The 21,712-nt window shown below is 51.1% G+C and overlaps 2 protein-coding genes across 2 annotated transcripts; one reads left to right on the top strand and one right to left on the bottom strand.

Moving 5' to 3' along the window:
- Nucleotides 1-348: 348 nt before the first annotated feature.
- Tex261 (testis expressed 261) lies at nt 349-6,038 on the top strand. The gene is made up of 6 exons (XM_038320310.1): nt 349-508; nt 1,091-1,170; nt 2,537-2,690; nt 4,097-4,164; nt 4,850-4,952; nt 5,090-6,038. The coding sequence occupies exons 1-6, from the start codon at nt 439-441 to the stop codon at nt 5,203-5,205; spliced, it is 591 nt and encodes a 196-aa protein (XP_038176238.1). The 5' UTR covers nt 349-438; the 3' UTR covers nt 5,206-6,038.
- A 2,047-nt stretch (nt 6,039-8,085) lies between these two features.
- On the bottom strand, nt 8,086-17,129 carry Ankrd53 (ankyrin repeat domain 53). Its single transcript, XM_042054533.1, has 7 exons — nt 16,974-17,129; nt 13,667-13,983; nt 13,451-13,580; nt 13,022-13,221; nt 10,985-11,149; nt 10,472-10,592; nt 8,086-8,784 (listed from the first exon to the last, which is right to left on the bottom strand). Exons 1-7 carry the CDS (start codon nt 17,127-17,129, stop codon nt 8,086-8,088), a joined length of 1,788 nt encoding a protein of 595 aa, XP_041910467.1.
- Between the last annotated feature and the right edge of the window lie 4,583 nt (nt 17,130-21,712).

The raw sequence follows: 21,712 nt of genomic DNA, 5'->3' as shown, positions 1-21,712 counted from the left end.
GGTAGCCCTACTTAGTCCCGATGTGAAGGTGCAGACCTGCCCTCCGTGCGAAAGAATTAAACCTAGCGAGAGAGTTAGGATTGAAGGTGACCATTTAAAGGCATCCGGAATTCCGGACTATGCGGCTTCCTATTGTGTGACCTGAGATACGGTAACTTCCCTCTCCCAGAAAAGTCGGATCCATGGCTGTGCGGAGCTGGAGTATTGGGCCAGGTTTTGTTCCGGTAACCTGGGCTCTGTGTGGGCTCGGGGCGGGTGCAGCGCGAGCTCGATCCTCCGCGCCGGTTGGCGGCGCTCGCGGGCTTGGCGGGGGCGCACGGGCGGCTGTGCTCCGCCCCGCTCCTCTCGGTGTCCGTGGGGCGGGGACAGCACGGCGGCGGCCGCTCAGTGTCGCGGGAGCCGGACCGCGCAGGCCCGTCCCGGCGCCCGGGGGGCGCCATGTGGTTCATGTACGTGCTGAGCTGGCTGTCGCTGTTCATCCAGGTGGCATTCATCACTCTGGCTGTCGGTGAGAGCGCTGACCCGGGCCGCACGCCCCGGTGCCCCGAGTTGCCAACTGCTGCTGCGCTTTGCAGCTGGGTGCGGGCGACCCCGAGCTGGTCCGGCTGGATCTCGGCCGAACCTTCCGGAGGGGGATACATGGTCTCCTAGGCGCAGTCTTGCTGTCGGGGCCATGGGCTGCCCCCTCTGCCTGTCCCCTCCAGCCGGGGCAGAGAAGGCCCCTGTCTGTGTCACCCGGCTGTGTGCTAGCGTACAGCGCCCGGCCTGTAAGCTAAGTGTTCTGCAGGTATTGATTGAGAGACTGAAGTTAAAGGTTCCTGGGGCAGAGGTTAACCTTATGTTGTGCAGTCAAATCCAGTTTCCCTGCAGCTGTCCTGCCAAAGTTCTAACAGTACAGACGAGAAGGGCATCACGGGTGCTTTGGCTTCTTCCTGACTTCCTGAAGTCTGGGGAGGGTTGGCGAGGACTACGGGATGAGCAGGCTGGTAGGAGTGGCCCTCGCTGAACTCTTTCTGTTTGTCCCCTCCTGTGACCCTCACCCCCAATCCACCCTACCCCACCCCACTCCACCCTTCCCCTGCCAACCCAGCGGCCGGACTCTACTACCTGGCGGAGCTGATAGAAGAGTATACAGTGGCCACCAGCAGAATCATCAAATATATGATCTGGGTAAGTGGCAGCTTTTCCCGAAGTCACCCAGGGCTTGCTCGCCCTGCCCCAGCAGCAGAAAGTGGCAATTGTTTGGTTTGGAACGACTGTGGTACTGAGAACCCAAACTCCAAGGGTGTCCCTCTTACCTTCCTTTCCCCTGCATGCTACCGCTTGAGTCTGCACTATGGGGTCCAGATCACTCCTGGCCCTCCATCCTCATGTGGCATGTTTCACAGCCTTGCTGCCATTCTTTAAGGTACAGTGGAGCTATTGCAATGACAGGTATCCGTGTCTTTGCCTGCACGTGGCTATCTCCCTCTGCATTCTCTTGTCTCCAGCCCCGGATTCCCAGCCCCAGTTCAGGCCTAGAACTTACAGCGGCATTAAGGACAGTTTGTAATGCCTATTTATTGCCCTCTCTCTAATCAGAGTGATTTGTCCTAAGGGAGCATGCCTGGCTCTTTCTCTTGCCTCATGGGAGTCTTCTTTTCCTGAAGACTTGGTCCCTGGCCCTGCTAGCAAGGCTGTAGGAAGACTTTTCTCCAGTAGCTGTGAGGAAGGCCGGGGCTGCTGTGGCAATGTGTGTGGACAGAAAAGGTCTTCACCTTTCCCTCACCTACCATCTGCAGCTACTTGCCTTCTGAACATAGCCTGGGGTTGGAGTTTGTGTGCTGGCAGAGCCGCAGCCGGTTCATTGGCTCAGGCTGTGGGTGTGGTTGGTATAGCAATTAGACCTTTCGTCACTGACAACTGAAGCCTTTCTCAGACTGCCCGCTGGATTCATGACTGAGTTAACATAATTGATTAAGTAGCTCGTGCTCAGCATTCAAGGAAATATGAAATAGGGGGTAGAGCCGGGCGGTGGTGGCGCACGCCTTTAATCCCAGCACTCGGGAGGCAGAGGCAGGCGGATCTCTGAGTTTGAGGCCAGCCTGGTCTACAAGAGCTAGTTCCAGGACAGGCTCTAGAAACTACAGGGAAACCCTGTCTTGAAAAAACCCCCCCCAAAAAAACCAAACAAAAAACAAAAAGAAATAGGGGGTAGAGGGTGGTAGGCATGCACACGGCCTTTGGTTGGATCCCCAGCTCCAACAATAGCATAATAACTGTAAGGACTAGGATGGTGACCGACTGTGAGCTCTGTCGTGCATAGGGATGGGCGTGCGTGGAGCACTGTGGAAGATGCTTCTCTGCCTTTGGAGCACTGTCAAACATCTCTTAGAAGTGACTTTCAAAGATGGCCCCATTTGACAGCTGAGTGTGGCCGTGGAGGTGACTGTGAACCGAGAAAGCCAGTCTGTGTGTGGTGCTTTCCAGAGCAGGCTGGGGTGGGACTGCAGGGGACCTGAAGGTCCCCCGCAGCAAGCGCCTCTGCCTGTTTCAGTTCTCCACAGCGGTCCTGATTGGCCTCTACGTCTTTGAGCACTTCCCCACCGGCATGATTGGCATGGGCCTTTTCACCAACCTCGTCTACTTTGGCCTTCTCCAGACCTTCCCTTTCATCATGCTGACATCACCTAACTTCATCCTGTCATGCGGTGAGAGGGGACAAGCAGAGAGGACTTGATGTGATTGGATGTGGGCCTTCCGTCCCAGACACTGAAGGGGATCCTGAGGAGGGGAGCTGCTAAGAAGCCATTGAGGTCATTAAGGAGGCCACTCTGCCTGAGAAAAATGGCTTTTTATTACTGAGGACCCTAGAAGCTGTGGTCCAGGGCCCAGCCCTTCTCAGGGGAGGGGCTCCAGCCAGGAGTACCTTGACAAAAAGGCAAAGTAGATTGTGCCATCAGAGAAGGCACATTCCAAGCTGAGTAATTCTCACCTTTAAGAAACCACTTGGTCCCTTTGAGAAGCATGGAGCCTGCTAGGCAGGTTCAGAAGTTTCCAGTGCCTCAGGCTGGGGTCCTGCCTTCATGCCTTGCCCCCAACACTACTTCCTGTCCCTGAAAAGTCATGTCTCATGCCTGAGCCTTAGCTATTTTGTAGACCCAGTTGGTTCATGTTCATGAGAAAGGTTTTAGAGAGTGGTTACAGGCAATGCTGGTTCTCCTCGCCATAGCCTGTTCAAGATGGCAGGTGGTGTGAGACCTGCTTTAGTGTTACATTTTTGGGTCACACTGGGGGGAAATTCTGAATGTTATCCACAGAAGGCCAGATTGTTAGAGATGGGCATCTCTCAATGCCAGGCGTGGTTTTACCTCAGAATTTGTTCAGTACCAGGTCCCTTGTGTGCCAGAGGAGCTCTGGTCACCAGAAGGTTCCTCTGGCTTCCGAACATCACTCCCTCGGCCTGCCATTTGGATGCCCGAATGAGGGTTTTGAGGCTCTAGACTGTTGTCTAGCGTCCCATTGCCTTGTGTGTGACATAGCAGAGTGTTGTCTTCATGGTAAGGGACACAGAGGCATTAATTTGTGAGGTGGGTATGAGGGCTGTGGTCTTTCTGGTGCCTGCCCTCCACCCTGCCACAAAGCAGGCCTTCGTGCCTCTGAGCAGCTGTCCCCTTGCTTGCTCTGTCATGAGCTGGTACACACAAGGGAATAGTGTTTGCGGCCAGAGCACATCAGTATTGGCTGGTGTGCCTCTTCGCAGCCTAGCTTTCCAAGGAACCCTGACTGTCCAGTGTGGAGTGGAGTCTGCCAACCCATGCCCTCCCCTCACCTACCGCTCTTGGGAGAGCAACGGCGTGGTCATGGATCGTGTAACACAAAAAACTTATTTTTATAACATGCTAGAATGTTCCAGTCTACCTTCTGGTTCTATTCCTGCTGCCTTCTGCAGTGAAAAAGTTGGGACTGAACACCCGTTCTTAGCAGATGGGGACTGAGTTCTAGACAGAGCCATGCCGTGAGTTGGTGCAGAGTCAAGACTGAGAACTGGGGCTCTAGCTTTGTGGGCCTTCTGGATTTGGTGACCACACAGTGATCAGACTCTCCATCCCCACAGGGTTAGTGGTGGTGAACCATTACCTGGCATTTCAGTTTTTTGCGGAAGAATATTATCCTTTCTCTGAGGTAAGGTGCACCCAGTGTCTAGCACATCTACGCACAGTGGCGGAGATGGGGAGTGAAGGGACTTACATGATCTGCTCTGTGCATGTTGCTGTGATCCAAAACCAGCTCCACCCAGGAACCATGTTTCTTACAAAAAAACTTAGGATTTTGGAAGGTGGGGTGCCTGAGGAATAGAAGGGATCCCTTTGGCTGAGGTAGGAGAACACTGCTCCCCGCCGCTCCTGCCGTCATGAGTACTTTGGGTGCCCCAATAAGGTCATCTTCAAGTTCAAGAGGGGCACAGGACTCGGGAGGCAGAGGCAGGCGGATCTCTGTGAGTTCGAGACCAGCCTGGTCTACAAGAGCTAGTTCCAGGACAGGCTCCAAAGCCACAAGAGAAACCCTGTCTCGAAAAACAAAAAAAAAAAAAAAAAAAAAAAAGAGGGGCACAGGCCAGCCTGCGAGACTCAGTCCTCACAAGGCAGGACTGAGTGACAACGCCCTAGCCCCCAGCTCCATCAGTTCCTGCCCAGGATTCCTCCTCCTTGAAACCCCAGAGAAGAACAGTGTCACTTTGGGGAGTGGCTGTGTTCAGTCTCAGTTGACTTCCCCTGTCCCAACAGCCCCACTGTCAGAGTCCTGTCCCCTGGGAGCTAGCCCTGCAGGGGTGGGGTGGGCTTTCCCAGCTCAGTTTCTCTGTCCCCAGGTCCTGGCCTACTTCACATTCTGCCTGTGGATAATCCCGTTTGCTTTCTTCGTGTCACTTTCGGCTGGGGACAATGTCCTACCCTCCACCATGCAGCCAGGAGGTGAGGAAAGGCTTGTTAGGTCAGGTTGGGGGGACTGGCACCAGCACTGAGAGCGCACCCTTGGGCTCTTGGTTTTGAGAACTGCATTCATGTACACACGCACGTGCACACTATCTCCCTGCCTTGTGTTTCCACAGATGACGTGGTCTCCAATTACTTCACCAAAGGCAAGCGAGGCAAGCGCTTAGGCATCCTGGTTGTCTTCTCCTTCATCAAAGAGGCCATCCTACCCAGTCGGCAGAAGATATACTGACCCTCTGGGGAGGACATATGGGGGGCAAGACCAGTAGAGCCAAGCCTCTGGGCTTCTGGGCTGATAGTGCCTGGGAGCCTGGAGGGTGTCTTCTGCCAGCCCAGGTTTCCCTCCCCCTCTGTTCGGAAGCCCCATCCCCAGGGAACCCTCCTCAGGGGGCTTGAATGCTGCCAGGGGCACCAGAGCGGGTAGCAGAGCCTGCTTTGCCAGGAGGCTATGTCCCCAGCCCTCCCATTCCCAGAGTCGGGTCTGGCTCAGATGGGGCAGGCAGGGAAGGGTCTATGGAGCTGAGGAACGGACAGCAAGTTCTCAGGCAGGTGACCATAGGGCAGAGCTGAGGGCTGGCACTTCCAGGAAAAGTGCATTTTGCTGAATTGTGGGTCTTGTCCAATGCTGATTCCCCTTTGAATAAAGATTCTAGATGGCGCTGTTTGCCTTAACACCCAGGAGCCCATCTTCCTCTGCCTGCTAACCTTCTGCCTAGACTGGGCTAGCCTTCTACTCCAGGGACTCCTCTTCTGCCTCTTGCCCTTCTGAAGGAATTCTTGTGGCCATAAGTGGGGAGGGAATAGAGATGAGGATGAGTGGATAGAGGCAGTTTTTCTGAGACTCCTTCCTCTTTCCATGGCTTCCTTCCCCAGACTGTGATATGTGATAGTCCAGATGGGAGGGAGCAGAAACAGTTTGTGACAGGTTAGAGATGCAGAAGACCGTCTACAGTATCCTATTTGTGTCTTCCTTTGAGAAAAAGGAGAGCTTTCTTGGTGAATTCTATCTCAGGCTCAATGAGAAAAAAAAAAAAATAAAAAAAAATTGGCTTCAAGGCAGCCTAAGCTGTGGCCTGTTTCTTGAGAAATGGGATTGGGAGAGGCTGCCGCTCAGAGCACACAGGCCTCACACTCCTGTGCTTCTGGCTTCTGGAGGGATGTGAGCTCTGCCTTCTAAGAAGGTGGGCCCCATCCTGGGCACAGACCAGCATCTGTTGACCTTGCACTCCAACTACAGTGCCTTGCAAGGGCTCAGCTTCATGGAATGAAGGCCCCACGAGAGCTGCCATTGGCCGAATCCCATACCTCACAGCGAGTCTGGCAGGTGCCCAGATGGAGAGGTTTGTGAACATCTGCCTCATGCATGCATCCTTCATCTCCTTGGTTCTGCATTTCTATTGAGTCTCACCCTGAATTTTGTGCTGTGGCCACTGGTGAGATCGCCAGACCTATTTCTGCCACTCGGGTGGGTGAAGGTACAGGACCCGAGGCTGCTGCTCCTCAGCGGCCTGAGACTGGCCACACTTGGCTTTGCCATCCACTTTATCTTCGTTCCATCCTACCTGCTGGATAGGGCTTTCCCAGGCTAGCCCTGGTGGAGCCATCACCTGTTACCTACTGGATCTTGGGGTAGCTGCCACAGCTGATGGTCTACCTCTTGACTCACACTTCCCTGGCACTTCTGTGGCTGTCTGTCCCCTTATCTCTGTCCTTTCAGTCTTTGGATAGGCTTCTCATTGCCCTGTGCACAGAGTTGCTTTTGGCTGTGTTGTGAATTGCCCGAGGAAGCCCAGCCCTGCTGGTGCCTTTAGGGACACCTTCAGCCCTGATTGCTCTATAACTTCTCAGCCACAGTTTTGCTGCCCTCTGGGCACAGAAACAATTCAACCTCAAAATCTGCTCTGTTCACCTGCTTTTCTAGTATCTGCCCTGGTCCCAGGATGGCTCGGGAGCCAGGCAGAATCTTGCTTTCTCTTTCTGCCCTACATCCAGTCTATTCTTAGCATCTCTGACTTGGAGCCGCGTTTGCTGTCGTCTTTCACCTAGTTTGTGTGGACAGACTCCTGTGTTCCTCTAGCCTGTGGCCAGCTGGAGTAGTTTTTCTGAAATGCAGAGTTGGCCAGTTTTTCCTGGCCTCAAGGCTTTTCCCCAGGATAAAGTCCAGACTCCTTAGCATGGTGCGGCTCCTGGTGTCCTGGTCTCCACTGGCCTCATCACTTGACTTGTACTCCGGGCCTCAGCCTCCTGTCTGCAGAGACCATGGCTCTCTTGCCGCTCTGGTACTCTTCCTGCTACTCACTTTGGTAGTTGGCCATTTTTCCACTTAGATTTTATTTTCTCCAAGGGGCCATGAATGTCCCCTCTCCTCTCCTAACCCCAGCCGCCACACAGAACCCTCTAGGCTCACTGGCCTGTGGTATGGTCTGTTTCCCCACTAGACTGGAAGCTCCTTGAGGGCAGGGAAGCCTTTGGAGTCTTGTGTTGTCAGCTACCTGATTTTGGCACCTGGCCCATGGAAAGCACTCAATAAATGTTTTGTTTAAAGAGTGAGTTGTAGTGTGTGACAGGGGAGCATGGGGTTCGGGGTGGCTTCCTGGACAGGTCTCACATCAAAGCCACAGGTGGTCTTCTCTTGGCAGAAGTGCTGCCCGGCCGGCCTCCTAGAACTGCGGCCTCACACATCTTGGGGGCCAGGAGCAAGGGGGCAGTGGCCATGGGCAGAGGAGCCTGTACTGGATATCTTACTTGCTTTCCCATCCCCAGTCAGGGTCTGCAACAGGCAGGCAGGAAAGGTGGCAGCATTCCTAGGGGTGCCCTGTCCTGGAAGCCTTGCTCCTTGTGCTAGGGGTGGGTCAAGGTAGAGCAGTGAGCCCCAGGAATTACTGACCCTCTCTTCTGAATCTTCCTGCTCTGTCTGGATGTCCTTGTCCTGGGAGCCAGGCAGTTTCTCTGCAGAGAAAAGGGAAACCTAGGATGTGTGCTCTTAGGAGGAGGGAGTTAGGGGTGGCTCCTGCCCTTGGGCTGAATGAACTCCATGGGTATTCCCCCAGTCCTTTCTGCCACAATGTGAATCTTCACACTTCACTTTCACCGGGAGGTTTCCAAAAGAGCTTTATGTGAGAACTCCCTTGGAGAGTGGGGCCACTCCAGTCCGGCTAGCTTCCAGGGTAGCCAGGAAAGGTTCATCAAATGTATCACGCAGGCTCATAGCTATTGTGTTGGTAGAGGTATCTCCCAAATGCCGTTTCTGGGGCACTTTGAGGATGTCAAGTGGATACAAGCCCTGGGGCACTTTGATCCTGTAGGGTGTAGCCCCCGGGTATAGCGCCCGGACCATCAACTCAAACGGCAGCCGGGGTACAGGTGTCACCAACTGATTGTCCACTGTGCACAGGCATGCACCTCCGAGGGAATTGGGAGTCACTTGCAGGAATCTACAGAAGTCATGCTCCTTATAGGGGTCTGGGTGCACACCCAGGCGTATACCTTGAGGGCAGCTAATTTTTGTTTTCGGGGACCTGGCAGGATTATTGCTAAGATTCCATGACTTGGGCCGACTGAAGGTGGTGGTCTGCTTATAGATGGGCTTGGGTGGCACCTCTGGTGAGGGTAGGCTTTGCAGTTGAGCCTCTACGGAAGGATAGGTCAGGAAGCTCTTGGCAGGCTGGGGTCTCAGAGTCTTGGAGAGAATCAGTGACCAAGGTCGGACACCAGCCTTTTGCTTGGGGTCAGCGGATCTCTGGGGCTGGCTCAGTCCCTTGCCTTGGAGCCATGCTCTGAAGTGAGCCTCCCTCCGAATTTGTTGTTCTTTCTGCAACAACGAAGGACACAGTACAGTGGGGCCTCTTTATGGACAGAAGACCCTGTGGCTAATGCCCTGGGAAACCTCAGGCCTAGTGGGCAGATTGTTGCTTTATGTGAGCCTTTATGGAGAAAGCATCCCTTGTTCTGACCAAGCTCCCAAGCTGTGGAGGAGAAAAAGACTTTCAAAGGAGACCTCCAGCTTGAAGACAAAGACATAGTTCCTCCCTAAGGACAACCTCAAGTTTTCAGGTCTCACTTCCCAGAGGTAGTTTCAGTCTCGGGACATTCCTACCCTCAGATGGTTCTGTTGTGTCCCCAGAAGGGGAAAAGAGGAAGGGTTGGGAGGTCTGGCATTGAATGAAAGTAATGAAGATGGACAGGCTCTGGGGAGTGACATCCAGGAGGACAGAGTGACCTAGTGGCCAGACTGGGTGGTGAGGACTTAGCCAGAGTTCTGTCTTTACCACCCCAGCACTGAAACTTTCACTTGTGGGAATGTCCCCACTCCTATTATCTCAGTGCCTCACTCCCACACGGTTGCTAAGTAACCAGGCGCTTTGGAGATTGACCCAGCTCCAGAGGCCGACTCTGATTAGGCTAAGCCAGGAGTCCTAATTCCGTCAGCCTTGCCCAGTCCTAAGACAGGCAGCATCTGGTTTGCTTTTTGTTCTAGTCATTGGAAGAAGAGTGGTCATGTGACCTATTGAGGCCAACAAGAGGATCTTGAGTGGAGGTCTGCGGGGAGCTGCTGAATAGGAGTTAGGGCGACAGAAAACCTGATAGCTGTAAGGGCTGGGTGACACAGGCAAGGAGGACACCACGAAGAGCAGCACAGCTGGGACAACTGGAGAAGTACAACAGTGACAGGGCCCTGGAGCCATCTGTAGCATTCATCTATGCTCTTGAGTTCGAGGCCAGCCTGGCCTACTGAGCAAGAGAAAAAAAGAGGAGGGAAGGAAGGAGGGAGGGAGGGAGGGAAGGAGGAGGAGGAGGAGGAGAAGGAGAAGAAGAAGAGAATGAAGAAAGAAAGAAAGAAAGAAAGAAAGAGAGAAAGAGAGAAAGAGAAGGAAGGAAGGAAGGAAGGGAGGAATTCAAGCTCTTTCTAAGGTTCCTGTTTGAATGTTCTATGTTCCACGGTTTACCTGGTTGAACCCTTTCCTTGCCAAAGCGCTTCACTGGGCTGGACCTTTGCCAAACCTCTAGTCTGTCCATCTCCACCCAACTCATACTCGATTCCCAAATTTTCTGTTTTCTTGCCTCCATGATGTTCCTGTGTGCCTTATGTACTCTGAACAGCCATTCCTTCTGCGGGTTCCCTACTCCATATGGATAATAGATGCCTGCCCATCTTCAGAGACACCTCCTTGGCCTCCCCTCAGGCACCCTCATCAACTCTCCCCCAGTAGCATAACTTGCTTCCCCCTAGCACCTAAGTTCCTTGAGTAGGAACCACACCTTGCTGCTGGACTTGCATGGCCTAGCAGGAGCCTAGTGTACAGTTCAGGGTAGGATATCAATGCCCCATAATTCAGGCTGCATTTGCTTTCTGGCACAGAACAGGACCTTTGGCCTAAAGGAGTGGTTAATGAGGGAGGGTTGAGGGGGGCAGGAGTTCCTTCTGTGAAGGAGTATTGCAGCTGCTCCTCTCAATTGGTAGCAGGGCCCAGCTCCCTGGGAAGGGGTCTCTGCCTTACCTGATATTCAGTCAGGTAGCGGTACTCCAAAATGGCCAGCTTCTCCTTCAGGGTCTTCAGTTTTTCCATCTCTCGGGCAAAATTCTTCTTGTCCTGTTTCCACATGGCATCTTTCAAGAACCTGGCACCAAGGTGGGGGTGTGGCATGTTACAAAAGTGGGGCTTCCCTCAAGGGGTGGGGCACTAAGGGCCATGTGGAATGGGAGGAATTGCCAAGGCAGAGAAGAGCAAGGCACCCCAATGCTATGCCCAGGGGCCCTTTGAAAGAGATGTCTGATGGCCTTGGAGAGTTGGGGGAGGGGAAAGGCAAAGAAGGAAGGCAATGTTCAATCTAAAGGGGCGAGGTCAGGCCAAATTCATGTAGACAATATCCTGCATGGGGCCTCTTTCCCAGACTTACCCGACTGCCACCTGGCTTCCTCAGTCCCCTTCCCCCCCCCCCCCCACGTGGCTCAGCCATGGGAAGGACCTTGCCAGAAGCAGCAGCAGCTGGAGTGGTTGTCATTGGCTCACCGGGCACAGTTGCGGTGGTTCCATAGTTTGCAGTAGTCGATGGGCTTGTAGCCCATGGCATCTTGGGCGTGCACATTGGCTCCATTCTGCACCAGAATCTTCATACATCCCAGCAGGCCATTGCGGGCAGCCAGGTGCAGGGGTGTGAAGCCATGGCATGTCTGACTGTGAGGTATATCACAGGGTAAAGGGCAAAGGGAAGGGTAAAGGCATCAGATAGGTAGGGAAGCCAGCTTCCAGTGCCCACTCTGCCACTACCTTGAGGGATCCGGTCCATAACCCAGCTCCTCTTCGGGCCTCAAGTTCCTCTTCTCTAGAAGGAGGGACAGACTAGTGTGAGCAGTGCAGATCCACGGGTAGCATGTGTTTGGTACGACAGCTAGGAGCCTGGAGGCTCTCTGCGTTGCTTCAGGATCACCAACCAGTGTTATCCACTGTTGTCTGATTTTTGAGACAAGGTCTCTTGTGGTCTGATGTCCAATTTGTTATGTGACCAAGGATGCTCTTGAACCCCTCATCCTCCTCTCTCCTTCTCCTTAGTGCGGAGTGTACAGAGAGCTATGTACCACCAAGTCTGACTCCTCCCTGGCTTTCGGCTCACTTGGTCCTCAGATTGAAGTTAATTTTAATGTGTGTGCTGTGCATATGTGTGTATGCATGTTACATGTGTGTGTGTATCCACGTGCAGAGGTCAGAGGTTGACACTTGGGTGTCTTCCTTTTCCTCTATTATCCTCCACCTTATATGCAGAGGCACAGACTCTCCCACTTGAACTCAGAGCACACAGCTCTGCTGGTCTAGCTAGCCATCTTGCTCAGGATTTCCTGTTTCTGTCTCCCATGGGCTGGAATTACAGGAGTGTCACCATGCCCAGCTGACATTTACATGGATACTAAGGATTTGAACTCAGGCCCTCACACTTGTACAACTTTATCCGTTGAGCTATCTTTCCAATCTCTATAAGTTGTAATTAAATGTCACCACCTCCTGGGGCTGGGGATGCACTTCCTTAGATAGAATGCTTGCCTATCATATGTAAAGCCCGGGGTTCAATCCCAGCACCGAATCAAACCAGGTGTGATGATGCCTTCCTGTGATCCTAACGCCTGGGAATGAGAATCAGAGTTCAAGATCCTCCTTGGCTATCTTATAGCCAGTGTGAGGGTAGCCTGGACTACACGAGACATGGCCAGCTTCTTCATAGCCAGTGTGAGGGTAGCCTGGACTATACAAGACATGGCCAGCTTCTTCATAGCCAGTGTGAGGGTAGCCTGGACTACACGAGACATGGCCAGCTTCTTAGAGGTTGTTGCTTCTTTTAGATAGACCCCTCCCTGGTGCTTCCACCCATCGCCCCATTCTTCTCTTCCTAGCCAAGCTCTCGGGATTCTGGCCATTCATTCAGTTAGTCACTGTGTAGTCACTAGAAAGTCAGCTCTGTGAGGGCAGGGCTGGGTTCCCTCCCAGCGTGGGTGTGGTGCTGGGTAGCACACAGCAAAGGCTAGGCAGTCTCTGGTACGTCATGCTTGTCCCAAAAATAGAGCTGGAAAGGTGGCTCAGCAGTTCAGAAAATATACAGAGGATCCGAGATTGGTTCCCCCGCCACACACACACACCACCTCTAATTCCAACTCCTTTATCATAAAAGCCTTGTTGTATGGGCACATTTGTCCTCCCAATCCCAACCCTGACAGCCAGTTCCCAAACCGAGCTACAAACTAGAAATACCTGGGCTTCTTAAAGGCTTCCGTGAGGCCCCACAGTGTACACCTGAGTGGGGACTAAGACTTTGAGGCTGAGAGGCTAAGTGACTTGCCTGTGGACTGGCCGTTTGCCCGAGCCAAGTTTCTGGGAATTAGATCTGGCTTCTCAGGAGGCTCAGTCTCTTAAGAACCAGGATGCTAAGTGGGCTCCCTGATTGCTTTCTCCAGACAGGAATCCTTGTCCTTCTCAGAATCCCTCATCTGGTCCTGCAAGACTCCACCTGCCTGGCAACCCAGAGTCGCAAGTGTCTCTCCTACAGCAGGCTGGACTTACGAGTTGATGGCTGCCCCATTCTTAAGCAGGTAGTCAACGCAGGGGAGGATGTCCGACTTCTTGTTCTTATGGATGGCTAGGTGCAGGGGCGTCTGGCCCTTGTTAGTAGGCAGATCCACGGGAAACTTATACTCCTCTACCAGGACCTGAAGGCAGGAAAGCTTTTTCTGCTGGGCTGCGAAGTGGATGGCTGTGAAGCCCTGTGGAGTGGAGCGCACAGGAGAAGGCTCAACAGGATTGGGCAGGAGCCACAACCCCGCCTCTGTATTGGGGTTGCCCTCTTTGTTCCCTGTGTCCCTGGAGGTACTCACAGCCCTTCATCCCCTAGCTCCTGCTTCCAAATGGGCCTTCTATGAACGGGCAATTAGGACCAAAAGCATAGGCCTTTCTCGGGTGTTGGGGAGTTTCAGTGCCTGCCTCACGCTTTACCTTGTCATCCACTATGACCTCCCTGTGCTCCCGATTTAGACAGAACCGAAGCCAGTCCACATTGCCTACCGAGGCTGCGAACAACTCAGAGTTACTCGAAATCACTTTATGGTCCAACGACTCTGAAGGACTAGAATTGGCCAGGCGGGAGTGAGAAGGAGAACTGGGGACCTCCCCGGGCTTCCCCGTCGCCCACAAACCCGCACGTCTGCCCACCTAAGCTGCAAGGACTCCCGATCGCTGCTTTCAGCCTTGGACAAGGTGTGTTCTGTCTGCCGCGTGCTGCCCGGTATAGCGGGGCTGGACTGCTCTTCTCTGCCGGAGCTCCCTCCGGAACCTAAGGCCCTAGTCCTGCGCTGCCCGGGGGGCGACGCGCACAGCTGGCGCGCGGGCATTGGAACTACGGCGGCGGTGCACACAAGGCTGACAAGGCTGCGAGGGGCCTGTTCCCGTGCTTCCACCGCGTTTGGTCCGGGCCAGGACTTGCGGGAGGGACGGAGCCGGCAAGCCTGGAAACTCACTACACGCTTAGCCTATATTGGAATCACATAGGGATGAAACGGAAAGTGCCATTGGGAAATGGAGTGTGGCCATTTCTGTCCGTAGAAAGCAGAGCCAGGTGTCACACGCGCACACACACAGTGCGTTTGTATTTGAAGTTGCATTATGAACTAGCTGCCCTTGCCATTCCACATACTAGATTATTACGTTGGCACAGCAGCAGCATAATGGGCAACCGCTACGTCACAGGGGCTCCCGCCCGCCCGCCCCGCCCGTAGCAGAACTGCTCCACTCTGGTTCTTTTCTTGGGAAACGGGAGGATAGAGAGTTCCAGGGTAGCCTGTGCTACGCAATCAGATCTTATCTCCAAAATAGTTCCAGGCATGGTGGTGTAAGCTTGGGACTCTGCTCTCCAGAGTTAGTATCATTAGAACACAGTAGACAGTAGGAGGAGAGGCCCATTTGGGGCAAGTGGGTTCCTGTGATGTGCTTTTGGATCATATACGTGCCCCAGAAAAACTGAAGGAGGAAGGGTACCTTAAAATGTGCAGAGGTACAAAACAGAGATTCTCGGGGCTAGGGGTATGGCTCAGGAGTTAAGAGCACTTGCTGATCTTTCAGAGGGGATCCGTTCGGTTGCCAGCACCCATCATGATGGCTCATAACCTCCTGAAACTTCAGTTTCAGGATTTCTGATGCAGTCTTCGGATGACTAAGGGCATCAGGTATGTAAGTGGCACACATAACACGCAGGCAAAACACTCATACGCGTAAAGTAAATCTAATTTTTTTAAAAAGAATTTCCTGCAATGTACATTATATTGCTAAGCCATGTCATGTTTAACTTGTTGAAAGTGGACTCTGGGAGGGAGAGCGGCCTTCCTGTCCCAGACTCCAGTATGTTTGTTTAAATGTTTTGGGACTGGAGAGATCTTTCAGCAGTTAAGAGCATTGCTGACTTTCTAGAGGACCTAGGTTTGGCTCCCAGCACCCACATGGCAGCTTACAACTGTCTGTAACTCCAGTTCCAGAGAATCTGATGCCCCCTTCTGGCCTCCCCAAACACCAGGCACACATGTGGTGCACACATATGCATTCAGGCAAAACATCCATCCATATACAAATTAAAAATAAATTAAAAATAAATTTTAAAAAAATTACAAATTAATAATAATAATAATTGTTCTCCACAACAGCTTTTTCTGGAGCAGTGTGGATCCTAACTCTGGGTCAGAGTTGGGAGAGGCAGCAAAGCGGCCCAGGGGTAAAATGTTGTGTCTGAGCCAGGAGGTGAACTGTTTCCAACAGATGCTACAGTTATTTATCCCATGACATAAAAATGCCAGCAATGGGAAGGAAAACCAGGAGTTCAGTCATGGGGAAGCTTACCCATCCATGGAGAGGAAGTTCAATAGAAACTTCTACTGACTACCTCAACAGTCAGTTTCTGCTGGATTTGAAAGCTTCAACCTGGTGCTCTTGCCTTTGCTTGCTTTCAGTCATGCTAATCCAGTCTTCCTGGACAGATGTTTTGAGTGCCTGATTTGATGGATGTCTTCTATTGTATGAAGGTCACTTGTTTGTTTCCCGACTGCTCAGCCCCGAAATAATCACACAGAAACTTTATTATTTAAATCACTGCTTGGCCCATTAGCTTTAGCTTTTTATTGGCTAACTGTTACATCTTAATTTAACCCATCTCCATTAATCTGTGCATCACTACGAGGTCATAGTCTACCAGCAAAGTTTCAGGGAGTCTGTCTCCAGCAGCAGCTCCATGGCTGCTGCTGCTTCTTCTTCTTTTCTTCTTCTTCTTCTTCTTCTTCTTCTTCTTCTTCTTCTTCTTCTTCTTCTTCTTCTTCTTCTTCTTCTTCTTCTTCTTTTTTGGTGTCTCGAGACAGAGTTTCTCTGTGGCTTTGGAGCCTGTCCTGGAACTAGCTCTTGTAGACCAGGCTGGCCTCGAACTCACAGAGATCCGTCTGCCTCTGCCTCCCGAGTGCTGGGATTAAAGGCATGCGCCACCACCGCCCGGCTCCATGGCTTCTTCTTGACTCCACCTTCTTCCTCCCAGCATTCAGTTTAGTTTTCCCCGCCTAGCTAAGTTCTGCCCTGCTATAGGTCCAAAGCAGTTTCTTTATTCATTAATGGTAATCACAGCATACAGAAGGGGATACCACATCGTGTCTTCTATCTGTTGCTTTTGCCTATCTGTCGTTTGCTACTTATTCTCTGCTTTTACCTGTTATATACTGAATAAACTCACACATTGGAGACTGAAGGCATGGCTATTGAACCTCATTTTCTGAACTATAAAGATCACTACCTCTGAGAACCCTAGTGATCAGGAACTGGTGCTCCTGCCAAACACCTTCAAAACGAGCAAATCACAGCTTTTCCTGTTGCAGGTGGAGTTTGCCAGTTGACTTTACATCACAGTAAAGTAAGGTCAAATACTGAGGGTTGCCTGGTGCCTGGGACGGGTCTGGGGGCAACTGCTGCTACTGGGGATGTTACATGTGTACTTGAAGATGTTATCTACGCCTGGAGTACTTTGTAGTCCTCCTTTTTATTTTTTAGAATGTGTTTTATTTATCTAGGCTTCTCTGAAGAGGGATCTTCCTGGCCTTGAACTTGCTTTGTAGCCAGCTGGTTTTAAACTCCTGACTTTTCCTCCTGTTTCTACCTCATATCTTACAGTCTTCATCTTCATGTCATATCACAGTCACCCTGGGGTGAGGCGACCGACACGATACCAATAGGTTTGGATTAATTGGTGTGGTGTGGGGCCCAGGCTTGGATTAGGTGATTTTTCCCATGCAGCCAGGATAGTCCTGCCTTTACATTCTTTCTGAGGAAGAAAGAGGACTCCTGAAGCAGGAGAGTCACCAGAATGGGTCAAGAAGATGGGGAAGTTGGGCAGAGGCCTTCGAAAGGAAGGATGCTCTTCTTGAGGACCCTTTAGCCAGATCCAGGCAGCTGGGCAGAGGGCCTGGTAAAGCAATAGATAGTTGACCCCAAATACCAGAATTCCACCTGGAGAGCAGGGGTAATGACATGCTTCCAGAGTAATTAATTGGCAAGGGAGATAGAAGGCTGGGTGAGGAGGCAGTGCTTGGAGAAGGCACAGGACCCAGAGAGGTACTGTCTCCAGCATGTAAGGTTTGCTGTCCCACACCATCATAAAATCCCTTCACAGTCCTTCTGAAGTCTAAGCTATGTTGAGTTGGGGTTCTGTCACTTTCAGGAACGTGTAACTAGTAAAAAGCTTGGTTAAGTACTCCACGGGGTACGATGATTAGGACTGGTATGATGGACACTGGAATGAGCTGTGTGGGCTAGGACACTGTGGCACCCAAGGGATGTTGAGAGTCATCTCTGCACTGTTGGGCAGCAGCACATAAATGAGAGTAAGGAGCTGTGCTTGGCCTGCCAGGCCTGGCTTGTCTGAGTAGCGGCACATGTGCCTGGGGCAGGCCTGAGCGCTCACCCTCACTCTTGCTCTGGGGCTTAGCCTGTGCTTCTAGAAGGGGCGTGTGCTGCTGATAGCAGGGCAGAGGCAGGACTGAGTTGGCTTCCATCAGTCAGTGTGCTCTCTTGGGCTTTAGGGCCTGGCTATGCTGGTACTAGGCAGAAAATAGGGCTTTCAGGTCAGTATCCTGGGTGCCAGGAAGGCTAATGTTGTCTTTGTGGGTTGAGCATCACTTGTTTTGGGAGAGAAATGGAATTTGAATGACAAGTCCTAGCAGGCAGGGCAGGAAACGTTTGCCTATAGGACCGGAGTGGAGGAGACAAGTGTCTGGGTGCTGGCCTTCCCCATCTGCTTTCCTGAGCACTCTGTTACCATGCCCATCCGGAACAGGTGCTTCACATGCACCTCAGAGCAGTTCCTGAGGCTCGAGGGGCCTGTGGATGGTAGGCAGGTATTTAGTCCCTTCCACTGAGGTTTCCAGATGACCGGTCTCCTTGCAACTGGTGGATCCAGGAGTGGACTTCATTATCTACTGTGTAAGTACCATGACAGTTCAAGGTGATCCCAAGAGGCATCTGAAGGAAACACTGGGGAGATGGCTCAGTTGGTAAAGTGCTTACAACACAAATGGGAGGGCCTGATTTCAGATTCCCTGAGCCCATGGAAAGTCAGGAGTGATAACTTGCAAACCCAGCACTGAGAAAATGGAGACAGGAAGATTCCTGGGGTGTGCGGGAATGCGCACATGCACATACACACACACACACACACACACACACACACACACACACGAGAGAGAGAGAGAGAGAAAGAGAGAGAGAGAGAGAGAGAGAGAGAGAGGAGAGAACACGATAGAGTTACAGAGACAGAGACAGATACAGAGACAATAACAGAGAGAGACTGATTCTGGCATGTTCTAGGTGCCTGACATGTCAGGTAAACATGTTTCAAATCTCTGAACAGGGCCTCCATTTCCGAAGGAAGCCCAGGAGCTCTGCAGACACAATCCTCAGAAACAACCAGGATACATGGGAATTATTATGAAATAACAGGTGAGCCAGGCAGGGCCATGCACATCTGCAGCCCCAACATTCCAGAGGCAGAGGCAGGAAGATTGCCACAAGTTCAAGGTCAGCCTGGTCTATACAGTGAGTTCCCAGCTAGCTGGGGCCACATAGTGAAACTCTATTAAAATTGAAACTTAAAAAAGAGCCTTGCTTGGGTAATGGTGGTGGCACAGGCCTTTAAGGGAGGCAGAGGTAGGAGGATCTCTGTGAGTTTGAGGCTAGCCTGGTCTACAAGAGCTAGTTCTAGGACAGCTAGGGCTGTTACACAGAGAAACCCTATCTTGAAAAATAAACAGAAAACAACAACAAAACAAAAAGCCTTGCCCTACGGTGTATAAAATGAGGAAATAGTCACAAAAGTCAAAATTTTATTAAGAACAGGAGGGCTCAGGGCATCGGAGCCATGGCCACTCCTAGATCCCACCTCTATTTCAGAGACCTGCAGAAGCTCCAAAGTGGGGGGTCGTGGTTGAGAAAATGGGGCCTCCTCCCTCCTCGTCTCTGAAGATGTAGGATATGTCACTGTCATGTCACATGCCACAGACTGGGGAGCTAAGAGAAAGGCAGGGGCTCCTTCTCTATCAAGCCCTCAGGAGCAGAGCAGCTATTTTTTCTCAAAGGGTAGTTGGGGACTCTTCTGAGTTTTTATTGCTCAAAATCTAAAAAAAAAAAAAAAAACAAAAAACCAATAAACCAAAAAAAAACCCCCAAAACCCAAAAAAACCCATGATGTTACTAAGAAAAGTGGTCCGCTCACCCACAAAGGGACTTGGGGGTTATAACAAGTCAATTTGTGGGGATTGAGAGTTCTAAAGATCCCTATCAAAAGAAACTGTCGAGAAGTTCAAATCCTGGAGATTTGGATGGTAAACAATTTTTAAAAAATGCTAGCAGGCCAACTGGTTTACCAGAGGAACCCCAGGAGAGACTAGGAAGCTCTGCTAGGTCAGAATAGTCAATCAGGCCTTGACAAGAATGATCTCTGCAGTTTACTCCCAGAGGCATCATAGGAAATAGAACAAGAGACTGGGGATTAGTGGGAGCTAAAAGTTGGGTGTCAGATCAGCAAAGACAGACAGTTAAATAGAGAGATCAGACAGTCAGCAAGGACCCTACCTAAACCATCACAGCCCCAGAGTTGCTGTGTTGCAGGGCTGTTTACAGAAGTAGTTACATCCAAGGCTTAGAGAGGGGAAAGACATTACTAAAACCATCCATCCTGGGTACCAACACATAAGCAACAAAACCAAGTCCCAGAGAGAGGGATGGGCAGATCAGAGTTGCTAACATATGTTACTGGAAATAGCAGTTTTCAGAAGAAAAAGTGTAAGATGAACAAAGAAACGGAAAACCAAAACCCAAAAGCAGTAAAATAAAAATAAAATTGGGCAATGCACAAACTGCTTGAGAAGTCCAGATGCTAGACTTAACAAAACTTCTCAGTAGCGCTTAAAAGCGTGTTCAAAGAGCTAAAGAAAACTACGGAATGAAGGCTGGGACATCTTGTTAGGCACAGTGCACTGATGCAGAGTTGTTATTTAAAGAGAACAAAGTGAACATTCTGAAACTGGAAATTACACTGAAAAATAGAGCAAGGGCCCAGTGGCAGATGGGAAAGTGCACAGGGAAGAATTAGCAAACTAGGGAGCTGGAGAGATGGCCCAGCAGTTAAAGGCGCTGGATGTTCCTGCTGAGGACCCCCAGAGCTCACAGGGTGGCTGTAACTGCAGTTCTGGGGGGGGGGGGGGGGGGGGCATTGAAGAAGAGCAGGCAGCCCGGATAGCTGAGATTTAGAATACTCACCATCACCTCTCTCTCTCTCTCTCTCTCTCTCTCTCTCTCTCTCTCTCTCTCTCTCCTTTCCTCTCTCTCCCTCTCTTTCTCCCTTCCTTTCCCTCACCCCTCCTTCCTTTCTTCCCTCCCTCCTGAACTTTCACTTTCTTTCTTTGAGGTAGGGTCTCACTATACAGCCTTAGTTGTCTTGGAACTCACTATATAGACCAGTCTGGCCTGGAACTCACAGAGATCTACCTGCCTCTGCTTCCTAGTGGTAAGATTAAAAATCAAGAGTCAGTGCTACTACACACAGCTCACTTCCCTCCTCCCTTAACATTTATTTATTTGCGTGTGTGTGTGTGTGTCTTGTGCACATGGAAGTCAGAAGATAGCTTGGGAGCTGGTGTTCTTCCACCATGCCAGTTCTGGGGACCAAACTCAGTCAGGCAGTTGGGCTTGGTGGCAAGTGCTTTTCCTAGCTGAGCCATGAATCCACCCTTAGACTGTGTGTGCAGTAGCTGAGTGCTTTACTAGTAGGCTATAGCCACAGCCATTCTGTATTTTATTTTATTTTTTGAAATAGGGTGTCATGTAGCCCAGGCTGGCTTCAACTTGCTATGCAGTAAAGGATAACCTTGACTTTCTGATCCTTCTGCCTCCACTTTCCAAATATTAGGATTACAGGTCCATGCCATCACTCCTGGTTTATGTGGTGCAGGGGTCAGGACCCAAGGCTTCTGAAGGGTGTGCAACTTTACCACCCAACCACATCTGCTCAGCTCAGCTCTCATTTGAACTGTAAATACTCCCCTAAGAGGAATTCTGCTTCAGCTGCTAGGGCACTGATTCAGCTGAGTTTGCTTTCTTTCTTTCTCTTTCTTTCTTTCTTTCTTTCTTTCTTTCTTTCTTTCTTTCTTTCTTTCTTTCTTTCTCTCTCTCTCTCTCTCCCTCCCTCCCTCCCTCCCTCCCTCCTTTCCTTCCTTCCTTTTCCTTTCCTCCCTCTTTTCCTCATTCTTTCCTTCCTTTCTTTTTCTTTTCTTTTTTCTTTTTTTTTCTTTTTGAGACAGGCCATCACTATGTAGACCTGGCTTCGAACTCACAGAAATCTACCAGCCTCTGCCTCCCAACTACTGGGGATTAAAAGCGTGCTCCACTATGCCTAGTTGGAGTTTTCTTTTTAAAGACTTTTACAAATTGCATGGTATCATCTGCACCTGAAACAATTAGCAAATTTTTCCCAGTCTTTTTTTCACGGGAGACAAATTTCATCTCAGTTACTGTTTTTGTTTTCCATTTCAGTTATCTCTTTGGAGGTGGGGCTTCTAAAATAAAAGTATAAGACTGAGGGGAAGTTCAGTAGAGTGCGGTTTAATAGACTGGACCCTCCCCGCCCCCCCCACCACCCACTTTCATTCTCAGCATGCCCCTAAAAAGAGCCCCCACCCTCAC

Source organism: Arvicola amphibius, chromosome 2 (genome assembly GCF_903992535.2).
Source record: "Arvicola amphibius chromosome 2, mArvAmp1.2, whole genome shotgun sequence".
NCBI lineage: Eukaryota > Metazoa > Chordata > Mammalia > Rodentia > Cricetidae > Arvicola > Arvicola amphibius.
Note: the sequence above shows the minus strand (reverse complement) of the source record. Positions and strands in the feature narration are given on the sequence as shown.

Coding starts and splice junctions, on each gene's coding strand:
- Tex261 (XM_038320310.1), top strand. CDS start 439: ATGTGGTTCATGTACGTGCTGAGCTGGCTGTCGCTGTTCATCCAGGTG. Junction 4,165..4,849: donor AATATTATCCTTTCTCTGAG/GTAAGGTGCACC, acceptor CTCTGTCCCCAG/GTCCTGGCCTACTTCACATT. Junction 4,953..5,089: donor CTCCACCATGCAGCCAGGAG/GTGAGGAAAGGC, acceptor GTGTTTCCACAG/ATGACGTGGTCTCCAATTAC.
- Ankrd53 (XM_042054533.1), bottom strand. CDS start 17,129: ATGGTGTGGGACAGCAAACCTTACATGCTGGAGACAGTACCTCTCTGG. Junction 13,581..13,666: donor CGGGAGTCCTTGCAGCTTAG/GTGGGCAGACGT, acceptor GGCCAATTCTAG/TCCTTCAGAGTCGTTGGACC. Junction 13,222..13,450: donor AGGTCATAGTGGATGACAAG/GTAAAGCGTGAG, acceptor TCCACTCCACAG/GGCTTCACAGCCATCCACTT.